The 19,407-nt window shown below is 49.8% G+C and overlaps 1 protein-coding gene across 1 annotated transcript in view; it reads right to left on the minus strand.

Annotated features, from left to right (window-relative positions):
• Positions 1-2,782: 2,782 nt before the first annotated feature.
• The window catches only part of Tram2 (translocation associated membrane protein 2), a 79,539-nt gene continuing 62,914 nt past the window's right edge, over positions 2,783-19,407 (minus strand). The window contains exons 5-11 of the mRNA NM_001399412.1: positions 13,713-13,771; positions 12,856-12,940; positions 12,295-12,365; positions 10,940-11,044; positions 10,515-10,658; positions 9,587-9,750; positions 2,783-8,288 (exon numbers count right to left, since the gene is read on the minus strand). Of these exons, the coding sequence (NP_001386341.1) occupies positions 8,215-8,288; positions 9,587-9,750; positions 10,515-10,658; positions 10,940-11,044; positions 12,295-12,365; positions 12,856-12,940; positions 13,713-13,771 (702 nt within the window). The 3' untranslated portion in view covers positions 2,783-8,214. The remainder of the gene's footprint in view (positions 8,289-9,586; positions 9,751-10,514; positions 10,659-10,939; positions 11,045-12,294; positions 12,366-12,855; positions 12,941-13,712; positions 13,772-19,407) is intronic.

Consider the following 19,407-nt stretch of genomic DNA (forward strand, 5'->3'; position numbering starts at 1 on the left):
CCAGGAATCTGTATTTTCTATTCTCACTGCCTCCCTTATTAGATGGAAGCTCACAGAAGCTAAGGCCTGCACCTGTCAATCTTTCACAGATGCCTATAGTCGGTAGCACATGAAAACGCTTCTCGGTCTTTCCCCAATGGCTTTGGGCTTCTGCTGAGATAGAGATGATCTTTTAGTTTCTCTGCCTCCCCTTTGAAGCGGCAGCACTCATACCCCCTCTGTCTTTCTTAGTCAGCATTCTATCACTCTGAAGAAACACCGTGCCCGTGGCAACACTTACAAAGGAAAGCATTCAATTGGGGCTTGCTTACAGTTTCAGAGGGTTAGTCCAGCGCTGTCATGATGGGGAGAATAGGAGTGCACAGGCAGACACGGTGCTGGAGACGGAGCTGCGAGTTCTACCTCTGGATCCACAGGCAGCAAGAAGAGAGCAAGAGCAAGCCACTAGGCTGGGCTTGGGCCTCTGAAACCTCAAAGCCCAGCCTGAATGACACTTTCTCCAACAAGGCCACGCCTCCTAACCCCTCACAGGTATTGCTACTCCCTAATGATTGAGCATTTGGATATATGAGCCTATGTGGGCCCTTCTCAAACTATCACACCCTCCAATCTTTGTCCTGACCACTTCTTTCTTATCTTTCCTACCAGATACCACACAGATAGGCCTTTCTATTTGCTCACTGTAGTGTCAAGGAGAAAGTGGTTGTAAGGTTGGCACATCCCTGTCCCATAAGCTTTCTTTCCGTGCCTCATCTTGCACCTTCCAAACTGACCCAGGATCGAGAAGACCTGATAAATCCTGACAAGGTAAGAAAGAGATTTCGCAGACCAAGGCTGAAGGGCATTTCTGTGGAAACATCATCCTCACTGTTCACTAGAAAGCCAGAGTGGGTCTCACTCTTCTCTGAGACCTTGAGGAGCACGAGGCCGTGAGATGCCATCAAGTACTGTATGATTCTGTCACGACTGGCATGCATGCACGCATCTTGGAGCCTGGGCTCGGGTGATGAATGACCGCTGAGTCAGTAAGCAATATTAAGAGGTGGCTGCCTTTTCCAACAAGCCACTGGAGAATGAAATCGGAATGCTCACTACCAGTCACCGGCTGCAGGGCCAGCACACTGGCAGCTGGCCACAGCTATCAGATTTAACTGAAGGAAATGCCCGAGACCGATAAGGATAGTTCATTGCTTCAGGGCAGAAAAGAAAGCTGCCTTGTGGGTAGGCTTGGTGGTGGTGAGCCTCTGGCCAACAGCCACTATTCTGTCCAGTATACATAGCCCAGATACACCAGTAGGGGGCCTTGGGCATACTGTCTGTCATTTAGGGGTTTCGCTTTGTGTCAACAGGCTTTCAACATATTCAGGACAAACCATTGTAAAGACCATTTCTCTAAATATTGTTTCCAAGGGCCCCTGGGAGTGTGGCTTTTTAATATCCTATTGGGACACAAGCACAGCATGTTTATTAAGATTAATTTAGCCAGGTATTGTGCACGCCTGCAGTCCCAGAGCCTGGTAGGAAGACTAAGCCCAAGGTCAGTCTAGTCTGCAAAGCAGTTGAGGCCAGCCAGGACAATGTATTGCAAGACCCTGTCTCGAAAGCAAATACTAAACTACCAATTTAAAGGCAGGCAGGCTGGCACATACCCTTGACCCAAGCTCTTAGGTGGCAGAGGCTAGATTGCCATTCGAAGCAAGCCTAGGCTAAAAAGCCAGTAACAGGTCAGCCAGAGCTATATAAAAAACATCCTGTCTCAAAACCAAATTATATATAGTTTTGTTTGTATCATGACCTTAACACCGTTGCCAATCACCACATCCGGAGGTGGAGGGAACCCCACATGACAGATGAGAACTGGGCTGAGCTAACGACTGGATATCACCCGGCGTGCTATGCAGAGCTGGACCGAAAGCCATTTGCACCAGTGTTTGACGCCACCAGCGCCACTCTCTTCCACCTGGAGTAAATCTCTGGATGACTTTTACCTGCTGTGGGCTTCCCTCAGCTAACTGCTATCTGTAACTACACACATCTCTTGAGCACACCCCAAGCATGGGTCTGGAAATTGCAACAGAGAGCTTCGTGCAAGAGGAGGCTGTTCACGTGATACCAGTCACCGCTGTTGCCACCATTCTTACTATACTGGGGACACTCACAGACACCAAGACCTCGGTCCCTTCCAAAGCTGAATGCTTTCCCAGGAGAGTAGCCAAAACAGAGGCCTTCCTTCTGGTGCGTCCAGCTTACATAACCTGTTAGGAAATCCCCTTTGTTGTTTTAGACGAAATAAAAACAATGCATACTACCCACAAGAATGGGAGAACCAAAGCGTCTGTCCCTATTCTGGTTCATTAGCTCCCATTACTGCTGTGAACCCACAGACCACAAACAAACAAACAAACAAACAAACAAACCCAGCCAGATATAGTGGCACACACCTTTAATCCTGCTCAGAGGCAGACGCAGGTGGATCTCTGTGAGTCTGAGGCCAGCCTGGTCAGCGAGTTCCAGGACAGTCAGAAATGCACAGTGAGATCCTGTCTCAAAACAAATAAACCAGCAAAGAACAACAACAAAGCAAAAACAAAAACAAACAAACAAACAAAAAACAAGAACAAAACAAAAAGCCCAATTACTACATAATTAAACATTTTGGATAAAAACTAAAGTTGACACGGATTTGGCTTTTCAAAGTAAAAACAAATGGAAGAATTAAGACACAGAAAAAAAAAAAACTTCCCATATACAACACACCAGTGAATCCTATCAGAGACCGTTATGACCAATACTTCTATGCCCTTTATTCAGAAAATATTTGATCATTTGTTTCAAAATGTACATTTAAAAAAATCCATACAAAACTGTAGCTTGTTTCTAAAACCAGACAGAAACAGTGGGAAAAGGACCAATAAAAATTTCACCAAAAGTAAAAAGACGCCCCTCCCCCCAGCCCTTTAATAAGAAAGCATAAATACGGTAGGTACGAATTTTCCTTGAGTTCCTTGCTGAATTTGGTCCATCACATGAACAGGTGACTGCAGAAACAGTCAATGTGTCCACATTTGCGTTGTGAGTCACGCAGGGGCACCAGCTCCAACGCTCATCCTTTCGGTGCTTGACAAACAGAGTAACCGAAAAGTGAGGTTTAATCACACATGAATCTGTACCCCAAAGAATGTCGGCACTCACCACCACAGCCAGATCCCATTGTGGGGGAGCAGGGCTCACCACTGTGACCACTGTGGCTGATTCTTGGAAACATGGCCCATCCTTTGCACAGGAACAAGAAACCCTGGAATGCCTTTGGTGGTGACGGTGATGTCAGCGACTCCAGACTGATCTTATTCCCAGACATCGACACTGTCCCAGTCTGAGGATGGTTTTTTTTTTTTTCTCTTCAACACATTTTTTATTTTATTTTTGAAAACAATGTAAAGATTTCTTAGACGATAGGGCACATTCTATAAGATTGCCACAGAAACCCACCCAAGACCATGAGAATGACAGCTAACAACGAAGGGACTGACGCTTCTGTAAGGGATGATGACACCTCCCGTAGGTCCCCTCTCTCCTGTTACTGCAGGATGCGGTAAGAGACAAAGGCCTGTGGAAAAGACCACTGGGAGGGTTATTGCACAACCCGGAATAGCGGGATATCAGGAATGGGCAGGCAGGCAAGGCAAGGGTCAGGGAGGTGGGTTGGTGCGGAACTAGGAACACGAGATAACCCTGACAGGAATCCAGGAGCTCTGCAGCTACCAGACCATAGGCACTGCCAAACAGGTTACCAATGAGCTAAGACTTGAAACCAGCGAGTACAAGTAAATACATTCCTCACACAAACTTTGGGCTACAGGGAAGTAAAACAGATGGGGAAGAGGGTGCTGTTTCTAATCTGGGGTGGGAATGAGGAAACCGAAAAAGCAGGGCTCACCACATAGGGCCAGAGGTACACAGGGGTGACCCTTCTTCCCAACCCCCAAGCTTCCCTTATGAAATAGGAAGCATGGGTGCCTGCAGCTGGGCCACCTCGAGAGTTTCCATAGCCACCCGGTCAAGCCAGAAGGCAACAGACAAGGGGAACTTAGAATAAACCAGAGAGTACACAAGGTCTTACATTATGTGCGAGGGAGAAGAGGGTCAGAACAAATGAGACAAAACTGTCAACCCATGTCCCTTTCCCCTGGATCTGTGTTGAGGTATGGTGTCATTGCCTGTGTATGCCAGTCAGCCCTAGAGCCCTGGCAGTTGGGGGGCCCAGCCATACAGTACCAGTGAAGGCCACAAGGCAATATAAGGCACTTTTACATGAAAGAACAAGGATAAGAACGGGACGTTCGTAGAGGCTGCTCGGCATGACTTTTCTTCTCATCTGCAGAGCTTTGGAAGCGGATGCAATGGAGCTAACGCTAGCATAAAAAGCCAGGGATAAATGGCGAGAAGTTGGTACCAGCATCCTCCTAACGCTAGCCATGGGCTGGAGAAGGATTCTACAGATGCTTTCAAAAGTCTGACACTGATATCCTCCTTTAAATCCTGTTCTGAGGAAAGAAGGTGTAAGCTCGGGAGCACGAGGGAGGCAGAGGACCAGCTCACTGTTCGAACTCACAGGCTTCAAGTCCATTCCACACCAGTGAAGAACAGAGGCCAGACACCAAGAATGGAAATCTGTCTCCTGGAGACACAGAGGCCCTCAGGCAGAGAAAGTTACCTAAGCTGAGACCCTATACCTCCTCCCCGTCCCAGACTTCTGCAAACTCAACCGGCTGAGAGCCATTAAAGACAAACGCCAATGGAGGTCTTCCCTAGCTGCAAGGGAGTCAGCAGGTTTCTTTAAGGATGCAGGGAATCTAAGAGAACTTTGTAGGCTTTTTGGAAAATGGGGAAAAAAAACCACTCAGAAAAAAAAAATGCCAAAGGGGGCTTAAAAGGTCTCCACCTTCAGGGGCTCTTACAGTCCCAGGAACTCCACAAAAGCATGGTGTGAGTAGCCAGAACACTGTCATCTAAATTTAAGTGACTTAAGTCCACCCTTAGGATGCACCAGATGATGCTGCCTGAAAACCATTTAGGTACGCAGGGCTAGGACTGGCTAGAATGGCAGAAAGTTTTAGTTTGCTTCTCTTTCTCCCAGGACCACCTCAGAATGTAGGAGGGACACAAGGAGCTAATTCATAGCGTAGGCATCCAAACCTGGATAGCTTGTAAAAGTAACCGTCCCATCGCCACACCTCTGGGGAGGGCAACTAGTAACAGGGAGCTCTCCATCCACCACTCTGCCACCTGGCGCCTGCTGGCGTTCCAGGGACACTGAGAGACAGGCAGTGGCTGCTGAGGTAGTGATTAGCATCTTCTGGTCCTGGTAGATTGTGCTGAACATCTGAAACTTGGAGGAGCATGACAGGTCCCTCACTAAGGGTGTGGTATTTTGGGGGATGGGAGAGCCTGCATAAAATCAAAGAATGGGGCCAGGGCACCCAAATTATAAGCTAGCCTGCGCACACGCAGGATGGTGTAGAACTTGGTTGCTGTGATTCTGGCAACAAGGTCTGTGCTAACTCTACAAAGTCTTGGCTTTCCTATAACATCAACGCCAGAGAGGCTGGGTGGATGAGAAAGGGCCCCCTAGTTCCCCCAAGCCCGAAATCATCCCAGAAGTCAAGCCTGGGGAGGTGTTGCCCTTGGTCTCAGCTTTTCTGAAATGAATGCTCTAAACTCCTACCACTGACCAAACCCATATGTTCCAGAAGAGCCTTGGTCAATCCCAACACTTGGATTCTCGGTGATAACACCCAACATACAAGCAGCAAAGGAAGCCTGCAAGCACTCAAGGAACAGATCCACACCATCTCAGTCATCTAAGTGTACTGGGAAAGAGTAGCAACCCCCCACCCCCACCCCGCCACAGCGACAGGACCACTGGATCCTAGACAGCTGGCCTTTGTACTTCTGTTTCTCCAAGACCTCCACATATCTCATGCTTGTCCCAAATATTTACTGAGGGAGTAACTCAATAGTTCAGCCTAGAGACAAAGCTCCCACAGTGAGCTGGCAAAGGGCTTGCCAGTGTCTTAGGGAGACAGGCCCTTAACCTGGGGATGGTCCCGGAGGACACTTAAACTGACGGGGTGAGGCGATCTTGGGAGCCACTAGCTGAACTTTCACATCGCTACAGGCAGCATCTCAAAGCGTAAGCTTGATTAAAATCCCTATGAGGATGGGTGGGCTGCACGGCTAAAAGGTGCCAGCCAGATCAATTCTGTGGGGATGCCCAGAGAAGGGCCAGGAGGCAATAGAGAAATGTACTTGCAAAATTCTATCTTGCTTCCTAAGCTCACACAAAAGAAGCCAAGGGGATCTCATTTCTATTCTGTATGCTTAACCTGGACACAGAGAGAAAAAAACAAACAAACAAACAAAAAAAAAAAACAAAAACAAAAAAATTGCCACGTCGATGTTTGGAACCAAACTCCTCAAAAACTGGTGAGTTAGATCTTATGTACATCGTTAGTGGCTTGGAGAGGGAAACTGCCTTCATGAAGACCCATGTCCCTGTATATGGGGAAAAACTCAAGCCCTGGTCTTGAATATGGTGTCAAAGGAAGACCAAGTATATCAGGTAACATTAACATTCCTGTGTCACCAAGAACTGCTCCCCTATACTCCAGCACAGAGTGTGGGGACTCTTTAAAGCCTACATACATCCTGGAAGTCCTCACAAGGTACCATAAGGGCCCGATGACCCCATCTTCAGGTAGAAGAGAGAGTAAAGAACACCAAAGGGAATGGGTCACAGACTCCTGTGGACATGGCTGCGTTGGCTCACGCAGCCAGAAGAGTGACCCTGAGGCATCCCGGTGTCAGGCCCTAGGTGTGCTTGACAAATGACACTGACAACTTTAAAGAACACTCAGTGAGGCCAGAGGGAGGGCAGCCAGGTGACCCTCCTTGGGACACCAGGGGAACACACTGCGATCGGAGTCCTTGGGGCTTCGTGTTTCTGCAGAGAGATGGTGAGGTTGCAAGTCTGGCCCCGGCTGGGGCAGGCTGTTTCTAGACTTGGGAACAGCATGTCCTGGGCAGATTCATAACTGCCATTTGGTTTGGTTTCAGATGCTGGTGGACAGGTAATGAAACTACAGCAGTTGGCACTGCTGGAGAATGGTCCAGATCGACTCTTCTGTTGTTTTTTGTTTGTCTGATTTTGTTTTGGCCAAGCCACCTTTCTAGAAGAGGCAGCTGTTTGACGTGCTTTGCTCTTGTGGAACAAGTGGGAAGGCACATCCTCCTTAGCACGACCCCCCATAGAGCGAAGGCAGGCTGGTTTCCAATTCAAATGCTGCACTGGAAGTTCTTTGGAGTCCTGGGACTCAACAGTTAATTAACACTGTCTTTCTGGATTAAGTCACTATGGAGAGCGAAACGCTTCGGGGTCCGACGTGTAGAGCCAGAATCCTACATCTTGTCTGTCGGTCAGCACCAAGAATTTTGTAATCCGAGAGGGATGGCTTTTCCTCCTCCTGCCATCCACAAGGGCCACCGAGGGTCTGCCACCAGCTCTAGGGGAAGCTCCTTGGCGAGAGGCTTCCAGATTGGCAAGTCCTGGCTGGGCCCGAAGGGCAGGACTGCCGTCCTAGCTCCCTCCCGTTGTACAAATCAGAGAAATTGCACATTAAAGTCAGGAAGAAAGGAGGAAAAGAAGCAGTCAGGAAGGAAGAGAGAAAGAGGAGAGGAGAGGAGAGGAGAGGAGGGGAGGGGAGGGGAGGGGAGGGGAGAGGAGAGGAGAGGAGAGGAGAGGAGAGGAGAGGAGAGGAGAGGAGAGGAGAGGAGAGGAGAGGAGAGGAGAGGAGAGGAGGGGAGGAAAATGGAGGCATTGAGGGTCGAGGAGAGAGAGCGAGCGAGAGAGTGAGAGTGAGAGCAGGAAGACGACTAGAAGAAGGCAGGCCTCTGAGAAAACCCAAGATAGGACAGAAGTGAGGCCATGAGGTGGCTCAAGGGAGCAAGAATAGAAGTTTTTTTGGCTTTATTGAGAACAGTTTATGAAAGAAGAGAAAGGCTAGAAGGTAGAGAGGAGCTCCCCCTTTGATGCCAAGGTTTCTGCTGGTGGAGATGGAGTACGGCCAGAAGGGCAGAGAGTCTGAGTTGGGGGTCAGGAGTCCTCATCTCTGCCAGGCCCTCACCCAGAGGATCCCTGTTTTCAGCACAATGGCGCTAGGGAGACTTGAGTTTCTTAGTCCGTGAGGAGGTTCCGTTCTCTGTCTTCACCACTCCATTTTCATGGAAACCTGGGGAATGGAGAGAGGAGACACACAGGGTTGCTGCTGACACTGAGGCAGGAAAATGGAGGCATTGAGGGCCGGGGTGTCTGATGGGTGGGGTCACGGCTTCCATGAGGAAGCGGGCTTTAGCCAATGGAAGCCGGCTGTAGACAGTCTGGGGCAGGTTGCTGCCTGTCCTAGTGTCTTTGATAAGTGTCTTTTGTTTCACAGGCTTAGTCTTTGACTATCTTTTAGTGGAGGGCATCTACGGTGACTCACAGAAACCAAGGAACAGGCATCAGCCTACACTGAGATCTGAGCAATGCTGGCTTTAATCTCTTAGGTCCCCTAGTGTCCTCAATCCGTCAGCATCCCCAGAGGATTGTCTCAGCAACAGGAATGGTGGTAACAAGGAGAAGAGAGGGAAAACAAGATATTGTAGGGACAAGGCCTGACAGCTGGGCAGCGGTCAAAGCCTTGAATCCCAGCACTCAGGAGGCAGAGGCAAGCGGATCTCTGAGTTCGAGGCCAGCCTGGTCTACAGAGCAACTTCGAGGTTAGCAGGGCTATACAGAGGAACTCTGCCTCGAACAAAACAAAATAAAACAAAACAAAATGAAACAAAACAAAAACAAAAGAGGAAAATACCTCCACAGTTGTAGCAGCACAGAAACCTCTCCTCCTACCCTCTGTCTGTCCCTCAAGTCTTCCTCACACCTGACTGCTAGCAAACAAACACACACACTGGGAAAATGCAGGCAAGTCAGAAAACAGGCTGGGCTGTTTAGATTAGATTTAGATAGATTAGAGCTGAGGATCCGTGAGCAAAGGGGGATCACTTAGGGATGCTCTGGAGCCGAAGGAAGAGTGTGTGGGCCACCCCTGCTGCTGCTCCCTAACATTCCAGAAGTGAGATGGGAGGCAGGGGTAGGCCGAGACGCAGAGCACAGGAGCAGGTGAGGACAGGGTAGCCACTCTGTAGCATAAGACATGGGTGACAGCAACAGCAGCAACAGCAGCAACACTTGGCTAGATGCCAGATGCTACCCCAAGGACACAAAGACAAACTTCCTTCTAGGAGTCCCCACCCAGTGCTGCCTTGAATCACAGTGGCTCCAGGCCCTGTTACAGGCGGCCTGTTCACACTGGGTCTCTGGCTCAAGACCAATTACACACTGGTCATCGTGCCCCAGGCCAACGTGTCTACAAAGGAAGGAACCAGCAGGACTGGTTTGTGGAGCACTTAAGCGCCAGGTCCCAACTCTCCTTCCCCCCAAGGCAGACAGACCCCAGCCACTCAGTCTCGGCCACAGGGTGGCACTCACCAGGTTCTCTCTTGAGGAGCCTGGCTGGAAGCCGGGGGACCGCAGAGACTCTGCGCTTGGCACTCTGTTCTTTCCAGTACTCCCGCCAGTGTCGCAGCTGGGAGTGGATGAAACGCCACATGAGCCAGGCCTGGGCCACACATACCAGCAGCAGCATGCCGAGCCTGGGGAGTACAGAAATGGATCTAAGGATGAAGTTCAGGTCTACAGCCTGCAGGAGGAGGCCGGAGTCGGGGGTGGGAGGGGGACCAGATCTCTGTAGCTCCATGGCCTGCACTCCCCACGGCCACCAGCACCAGGACGGGTGTGTTCTTCCATCCATCTCCGCTCCAGCATACATGAGCAATGTGAGGTGAAGGCCCTGAGGTGATGGGCGGGCGCAATCCCACTGATCCTCCAGATCCACAGCTCTTCTCTCTCCCCCACGCGCACGGCCCATAATAAAGCCAATATAATCTATACAAGCATTGGTAACATTCGAACGAGCTAGAGTATGGGAGTGCGGAAATAATTTTCTTCTCCTATATCACATGTTGCCAGTGGGGCAAGCCTAGAGAGGTCACTCGCACTAGCTTTGTGGACCACAGAGCTGAAGCTTCGGAGCCCCGTGAGGGTGTCATGATCGACCTTGCCTGGATGAGAAATGCCCTGTGCGCCATGATGCGCTGAACAAGTGTGAGGGGCCTGCACTGCATTTGGACTGGGGTCCTTACTGTGGGCTGAGCGCACGAGAGAGCTGCAGAGTGAAGAACGGTGGGCGGAAGCAGGAGGCTGGTGTCAACAGACTTGCCCCTAGATGTCACTGCGTGGGAGGCTCAAGGGTTGCCTGCACCCTGACCTTCTTCGAAGACACCCCATGTTCAAGAGGTACGAGAGGAACCATGTTGCAGAGAGCCCTGATTACCACCCCAGGCTTCTGCCAGCTCACCTGCAAGGCAAGGTGTTAAAGTTCCCTTTCTCGGGGTCAAACACCTGGTTTTCCACCCGAGCCAATCCGAAGCCAATGGTCAACACAGCGAGGGTGAAGATGAAGAGACGTGTGACCCCAAACACAGCAGCCCAGGCGTTAAACCTGCTCGAAGGGGTAGAAAGAGGATGTCAGTTTTGGGAGCCCCTTAAGGAACCTTCAACCCCCCTCTCTGGACGCAACCCAGAGTGGGACAGGGGATCAAACGGGACCCAGGAAGGTAAGAGTTTCAGAAGTTCTAGAGCAGACATAAGGGTAGGGTGCTGGCTGCACTCAGGGAGGCAGCTGACACCCAGAGCGGGACCCCACAACCATTCAGGTGGCACAATAGAGCCAGGCTCCACCCCAGAAGTCTGGAGAGGTCGGCGTCCAGCAACCCTACTTACAGCCTCTCGTTGTTCTCGTCGGCAAAGTAGAAGAGCCGAGCCATGTGAAAGAGGGCCTCAGTGGAGTACTGCAGCAGGAGCAAGATCAGCCCCAGGCGGCTGAGGCTGGAGGGAAAGACAAGCCTTACCTTCCCTACCCGACCCCAGAGCAGAAGCCATTGGCCTGTGGTGGCTCAGGCTGCTCTCTGTACCTGGGTTCTGCTCTCCATCTCGGGGGACAATGCCTTATCCTTTGTAACCGTTTAGCTCTCTGCTTACCAGTAGTTTTCTCATACTGACTCCCTCGACTTTCACCCGGTCAGCTGCACTGGCTTTTCCCCACAATGGACCTGATCCATACATGTCGTGACATCCGGCCCCTTCTATGGTCATGCTGCTGGAATCATGCACAGAAGGGAAGGCCTAGGACGATGTTGCTGAGCTTTGGCGGGGAGGGGTGTACACATGTGAAGGTTTCCTGCTATCTCTGATTTTGCACTATCTGAGGAAGCAGGAGGCTCTCCCTGTGTGTGTGTGTGTGTGTGTGTGTGTGTGTGGAGCTCAACACCCCACTGCTGGGGAGCATAGTCACCATAACCTCGCTGCATGTGAGCTGTGAACATTCAACATCGGAACACAGTTGGGACAGCTGCCCTGCCCCCACCTCCAGAGACAGAAAGCCAGAGCTTGAGAGTCCGTGGGCTCCAGCACACACGCTATTCACCCACATCGCTCAGTCTCACGGGAAGCCTGTTGTGAGCTCCTTGGAAACGGGACTCCCCGGGACATCTCGTACCATAGCGAAGCTCTCAAAGGCTAGTGTATGCACAGTTTGGGTCCTACTCTGTACATGAAAATCTCATAGAGAGTCCAGTTACCAAGCACAGCGCATTTGTCAAAATACTGTCTGTAAAACAGCCACTTGAGGCCTCATGCAGTTTCTCTACACACTCCTAGAACAACCGTACAGCTAACTGTTCTCTATTTTATTCCGAACCAAACAAACCAACTCTGAGGCCACAGTGCTCCAGCAGCATGTGGACATCATGTGGCAAGAGCCCAGTTTCTGGCTTCACTAGAAGCCTTCCTTGGCTCTGCCTCGGGTTGAGGTGGGTAACCTCCTGGGTTCTGGCTATTGGGTCCCACCGTAACAAGAGTTTAACACACCAGTCTTTCTTTCAACCATCATCCCTACCATTTGGAGAATGAATCATCGAGGTAGGAGAGTCCTCCACTAGCTTCTGTAATCCCACACGAGCAAAGGTACTCCCTTTAGAGACACCATCTCTACTAAATGCCTCTAACTGAGCGGTCATGTGGGCAGGCACAGAGGCACACAGGGGCGAGGAAATGGGGCCAGCTCGGCCCTCACTCACTTCAAGAGGTACGCCCCAGCGATGTGGAGCAGGTACAGGCAAATGTACTGTAGCTGGCGGGGGATTTCTTCCTGGAAAAGAGATGGGCAGACCGTGAGCTTGCTCAGCCTTCAAATGAATATGCACAGAATTGAGGGGACACAGGAGGTTAGCAAGGAAGCTCTCCCTTCTCCCACAGCCCCATGCCACAGCAGAACCACACACACAGGGCTGGTAACAAGAGGGCTGAGGTGGTAGCTTCAAGCCTGGTGCCAGAAGGCAGGTCTGGGTTGGGAATGAAGACACCGGAACTGGGAAGAGGGCTTTCATACTACTCTGAGGAAAACAGACTGGGGATGTCGAGGTTGCCTCGAGTCTAATATCTGATTAGAATTTTGCCAGTGGGGACACATCTTGTGGAGGAGTCAAGAGCCTGACAACACTCTCTTAGGCATCTGTGTGGCTCTCTGTCATCAAATACATAGTGCTTACAAAGAAAGGGAAGGGAGGACTCCCCGGGGACAACAGGAGGGTTGAAGGGAAGAGAGGCCTCCAAAGGGGGTGGGGGAAGGGAACACTCACCTTCCGTACCTTCTGGAAATAGAGTTCAGGTAGCGCGTGCAGCCAGTACGCCAGCTGACCCAAGTAGAAAAACTTCACCTGGAAGCTGGAGATGAGGGAGTTCTTAGTGTGACCAGGAACCGCCCCAGGGGACTTGCTGAGATGTAAGGGAAGGGCTGAGCCAAGGCTGTGAGTGCCCAGCAGGACCAGGAGAAAGGAAGGAGGGAGAGGTGGATGCAGAGATCACCATGCCTACAGTATCATGTAGAAGACCACTTAAAGGGTCACGGCACGTCCATTTGAGGAAGCGGTAGTGACCAAACATATCGTTTCAACCCAGAGAAAGAAAAGCTGAGGGGGAAGCTGATGATGGCACACCACGTGGACCGCTGACTACAACCACAGAAAGGCTCTAAGTTGTTCAGCTTCACACCATTTGCTACTGCTGCTCTGGGAGGCCTAAGGGATACAGGGATACAGGGTGGACTCAGGAAGGAGACAGGCTCGGGTCTTGGTTCCTGTCATGACAGGAACATGACAATGGAAGGGAAGATGGGCTATGAACTTAATGACAATGGAAGGGAAGATGGGCTATGAACTTAATGACAATGGAAGGGAAGATGGGCTATGAACTTAATGACAATGGAAGGGAAGATGGGCTATGAACTTAAAGGGTCTCCAATAAGACACAAATGTAGAGTCAGTGATGGACAGTTTGCATCTGTCCCGTGCAGAATAGGTACCTCTGTAGAGCTAAGACAGACAGTGCCCCGAGTAGAGACTGTCAAACACAGACCTACTGCCCGCAACCCCATGCTTCACGGGTTCAAGTCATAGCTTGGTCACCACTGGCTTTAGTGAGCCCCACAAATACTCACGAGAGGTACACATGCGGGTAATCTTCCCAGAGGCTTCTTGGGTTTGATAAATAGCCTTCCTGTGGTGGGTGAGAAGAAAAGGCACTTAAGCGATGTGGCCATGTGACCTGTTAGGGCCTTGACGGACCCAGAGATCAATGACGCCTGGCCTCCGTGGACTAGGAAGAAGGACAAACAGCTTTTGCAAACAAAGGACCCCAGTGTATTGGACTTGCATTGGCCCTTGTCCAACTGTGGAGTGGTATGCCATGCTCTGGGATCTGGCCACTGGTCTCTGAAGAGGGGTCTGACAGAAACAGCTTGTCAGTCTCTCGAAGGTTCCTCAGGCTCATGTGTCAAGTGAAATTCTAACTTACCCGAGTTATTGTTGGAAATAGATGTGTTTATGTGACAGTGCCTAGTGTGGTATCTGTCATGTACACACTCAGGAGTTGTTTCCATAATAAAGGATTAAATGCATGAGAAAAGCAACACCCAGTGGAGACTTAGGCTTTTCCCATCATTGTGCTGGTTAATAATGATGGTCAACTTCGCGGGTTCTAAATCAACCTATGTATGAGACAAATCTCTGCCCAGCGTTTACAAGGAAGTTTCTAAATCAGGCTAAAGAAGGAAGGCTCGTACTTTGAGTGTCACCTCCATATGGGCTGGAGTCCCAGGCAGGATAAAAAGGAGGAGAGCCAGACCCCAGCATTCATCATGCTCTGCTTCCTGACTGTGGACATGCTTTGACCCTGAGTTCCCTGGATGAGGGACAACAAGCTGTAGGGTCATAAACCCTTTCCTCCCCAAGTTGCTTTTGGCCGTGATATTTTATCACAGCAATAGAAATCCTAACTAGACAGCCCCCCAGCCAAAGACCTATAGCATTTCTAAAGACAGGCAAGATGAACTGTAATATAAGACAAGAGGATAAGACACAGGAGAAGACAATCCGTGAATGGCAAGGGTCCAGTCAGAATGTTAGTTGATGAAATGAATGAGTGAAGGAGCAATGGATGTTCCCAACAACTCTTTTCTGAAGAAAAACAAACACACAGACAAACAAAACCAAATCAAACCAGGAGAGGCATCTAGACAAGGTGCCACCTCTTGCAGGGGAAGAAAAAAAGGAAATGAAGGGGCAGGAAAGATCTGAGAGGAGGTTTGTTCAGTAGCTCAGACACAATCTGAGTTGGGCACCAACCTCCTCACCCCAGAACTTCAGGAAATCAGATTATCAGCTGAGCTCACCCTGGGATGCAGGGCAGAGGCTCTTCGAGGCTGGGAAGTGACAGTGTCCACAGAGCTCCCGGAAATTACTTGAAGCTATGCAGCTGTGTTTCCAGTGCAGGCTGGTCTACCTGCCCTCAAGTGTCTGAGGCCCTCTCACCTACAGCATGAATGCCGAGTACTGTCCACAGTCCTGAAGCTACAACCCTGGGTTTCCAGGAGCACTTGAGCTAGGCGACCAAAGGGACGTGGCCAGTCAAGGGACCTGTGTCAGTGTAGACACAGCAAGCTAGATTAGAAAGAAGAGGTTTCACCCCAACCCCTACCATCTCTCCTCACCCCTCCCTTCCTCCCTCCTTCCCTCCCTCTCTCTTGCCTGGGTACTACTGGGCTCCAGGCACAGGGGGTGGGGGTGGGTGGTGGTGGTGGTGGTGTGTGGTAGCAGTGACCTTTGACACACCCACACCAATGCTCTATGTCTCGTCCTGTTTATGTCATGCACATTTGTGCCTTGGTCGGGACTCTGCCCTTAGGCACAGCAACACCTAAAGAGCCACACTCAGTCTCTATTACAGAAACCCTGAAGGGTGAGCTAGCCCCTTCCTAGTAGAGGAAGCAGCTATGCATTTAACATGAAGAGTGGTGCTTCCTAGTCTGGTGGTGGCAGCAGTAGTGGCAGCGTGTGTGTGTGTGTGTGTGTGTGTGTGTGTGTGTGTGTGTCTGTGTGTTGCGGGGGAGCAGGGATGTATTTCTGTCAAAAAGATTGTCCAGGAGTCTTGGTGTCCCAAGGGCCCAAGGCCTGGATGGCTTGTGTGTTTAGACAGGAACTTCTAGATTGGCCTCTTCACTTAGGAGATGGAGAGGTCAGAACTTGGAAGCCAACAAGCCCAAAAAAACTTCTCAGAAAAATGCCGCCTGCTCACAAATGGCCGGTCCGCCGGGACTGGAGGAGGTGGGGTTAAGAGTCAGAGGAAAAGTGACTCATGCTCTGTGAGGAGCCCTTTCTAGCCCTGTCTAGGCAGCTGTCTGAAGGAGGATAAGGGAGGGCTGGGGCTGGCTGCCTCCCAGTTCAGGCATGCCAAGGCGCCTGAGTTCCAGGGTCGCATGTGACACAGCAAACACAGTAACCCCTTCCAGCCCAAACCATGGCCTCGACAGGTGGCTGGAGGTCGGGGGAAGGGGGTCCATGTGAAACACTTTGTTCTTTTCTGATTTTTGACATCTACCCATGCAAGGAAGGCCTCAGCGGGCTGGAGTAAATTCCTCCTATTTTCCTAGCAATCTTCTCTGTTCAAACAAGAACCGAAAAACTAACCGAATTTAGACATAACAAAGCCAGCTGCTACCTAGACTCCAATAGCCTCAGTGTCATTTGCCTATCAGAAACAAACAAACAAACAAACAAACAAACAAACAAACTCAGGCATTTCACAATCACTCCAAGGCAACTGTAGACAGCAACCAGTTTTGACTCTCGGTTTTCTGTTTCACTGACTACTGGATTTGGAGTTTTAAATAGGAAGTCAGACATCTGGTGAGCCAGGGGACAGTGCATGCAGGCCCTTGGCATCCTCAGTAAGTAGGGTGTTCGGTTCCTCTTCCTTCTCTAGTCCCTCTCTACTTTCCTCCTCTTGACATGCTTAGAAAATCCAACCTGACTCTCCAGCATTCTATTTGCATATAACCCATGGAAAATATCTGTGTCAAATATTTAAGTAAAACTGGAATTTCTGGTAGGGAATTCGATGCAATTCTGGCTGTCTTTTAAAACTCTAACAGCCACCAAAGCCTGATCATCTGTGATGTTTCTGAAAAATCAATTTATTACTAAAGAAATTGATGAAGGGCAGTGAGAGAGACCTAGCTTGTTCTTCCAGAGGGTCTCAGTTTATTCTCAGCAGCCATGCTAGGTGGCTCAAAACTCCTTTAACTGACACCCTCTTCTGCCCTCCATGGGCACCCACTTACATGTGTGTCACATATGCGTGTGCGCGTGTGTGCGCGCGCGCACACATGAATAAAACAGACACGAATAAAAACAAACCTTTTTAAAAAGGAAAGGAGAGGCCTTCCAAAGCTTCTTCATCAGACTAAGAGTTGATACTGAGTGCCTAGCATGTGCCGCACAAAGGGTAGAGCATTGAGCCTGGTGCTTGTTAGCAGGTATCTTGAGTCAGACACACATGAACCAGCAAGACACCAATGAAGCTCTTAGTGTGGAAAATCCACATGGGGTGTTCAGAGGAAGTGACACTTGGGTGGACAGATGGCAGGAAAGGGCTCGCCATATGAATGATACTAGTGGACGGAGCAGTCGAGAGAGTGGAGTGGCCAGCAGAGCAGGAAGAGCAGAGGTGAACACAGAGTGCTGAGTCCCTGCTGATGTCACCAGCAAGGCTCCAGGGCCCAGGTCACACAAGCAAGGAAAACAATTTCACTGTAGCTGCGAGGGGAACTTATTTGAAGTAGGACACATGATTTAGCCTAGGCTTTAAAGAGATCCATCTGGCTGAGCAGATAATGGGACGAGTGGAGGGAAGGCCTGGAATGGAAGTGGACTCTGGGCAAGGGAGACATTGGTAGTGTAGCAAAAGGCAGAGGGGCCTGGGTGCTCTATCCTTTCCACTGATGCCAGCTGGAGCCACATATGGAATTCCTTGTGCAACTGTCGGAAGAAAGGAGTACCTTCACCCCTACCAGAGATGCCAGGGCCATATGACCAACATCTGCCCTATATGGGGGCACACAGGACTTGGGAAACAATACACACAGAAAGCTGTGTTGAGAATTTCAGAATCCAGGAGGCAGAACAGGCAGGCTTTGCTGACTTTAGGAGGTGAAGGAAAGAGAAGAAATCATGACAGATCGTCATTGCCACAGAAACCAACAACTTGAAAACCAGGTGGTTTTACTTCTTTTACAAAACGACTTCTCAGATTCGTTGACGGCCTTCCTCCCATGCAGATGGTCTAGATAGAGGAGGTGACCGCAATTAAACCAAGAGCCTGAATGGCTCCCTGGTCTCCATGTCTTGCTGAACATGATGAGTGGGGGATGGGCTCTCCACAAGATAAAAGGCCTGAGACTGTCCTCTCCAAGAAGATGCTGAGTCTGGTCTCTACTTGGCACAGCTGGGGCGGAATACTGGGGTGAGAGTGCAAGGACTGAAGGGATTCAGAGATGAGGCAAACCCCCCCCACACACAAAAAAAACAGTCCAGTGTCTTTAGTATTCTGAGGCCTTGTTTTGCCTCAAGCAGCTAAGACTTCCAAGAGGTAGGCATGGACTGAATGTTGGGAAGCTAAGGGAGGCCCGAGATCCTAAAGTACACTGGGACAGTGTAGCTCTGCACTACAAGGGAGTGGCCCTGCTCCTGCAATGTAACTCTGTTCCCTTCAAGTGGAATGTAGAAGTCCCCTCATAGAGGATGGAAGTCTTTGGTCTCCCACTTAAAATTCCTAGCATGTTGCTCAGAAAAAGTGTTCTGAGATGAACTGATAACAGGGATAAAAGCAACATACAAAAAAGACATGTTGCTTCCTGCTCGGAGACTATGCCGTTGGCATTCAGCTCTGAAGGCATTCAGTGTTCCTTCTTACAAAGGGAGGACCCATCTCTTGTCAGTGAGAGCAAAGGGGATGCACCAGAGCAGGGAAGAATCTGAGGTCAGATAGCTAATGTGGGACTTGGTTCTAGACAAGAGGTACTCCAGATGACGCTAACTGAACAGTAACACAGGCAGGGTCACCTTACAGTGAACCCTGAACCACAATCTAGAGTCCTTGTCTGGGAGATGGATACATATACATATACATATAATATATATCTTTAATGTGTAGATGGATAACATTGGCCTTTGCTAATTGGTTAGACTTGAAATATATCCCTAAAACTTGCGTGTTTATAGCTTGGTCCCTGGTGCAATGCTTAGGGTTCCAGCTTTAGAGAAGTGACTGGATCCTGTGGCATCAATTATGGATAATTTGGTGGAACTTTTGAGTGGTGGTGAACTTAGCTAGAGGAAGTAAGTCACTGGGACATGCCCTTCAGTGGAGTACATTGACCCTGGTTCCTTCCTCTCTGTGTCTTTGCTTCCTGTCTACTACAAGGCAAGCTGCTTTGCTCAACATGTTCTATACAATGCTTTACTTTTTCTTGAGGTCAAAGCAATGCCCTTGGACTCCACAGATTGAAATCATTAGCCAGCATAAATCTTTCCTTTCCGGTTGTTTGTATCAGGTTATTTTGTCATAGCAACACAAATACAGCCAGACTTCTAAGCCCAAGTCATGCTTCTACACTGTGGACACATTGGGAAAAATGAACTTGGGACCCTTATGTTAACATCAAGGGTATTGGGTGGGTGGGTGTGGCTCAGGGGAAGAGCAGGTACCTAGCATGTACAAAGTTCAGTACTGGGGGCAAAAATTACCTTGTGGGACGATGGTTGAAGACAGGGCTGGTAGAACAATACATAGGTTTG

The sequence above is a fragment of the Rattus norvegicus genome, chromosome 9 (genome assembly GCF_036323735.1).
Source record: "Rattus norvegicus strain BN/NHsdMcwi chromosome 9, GRCr8, whole genome shotgun sequence".
NCBI lineage: Eukaryota > Metazoa > Chordata > Mammalia > Rodentia > Muridae > Rattus > Rattus norvegicus.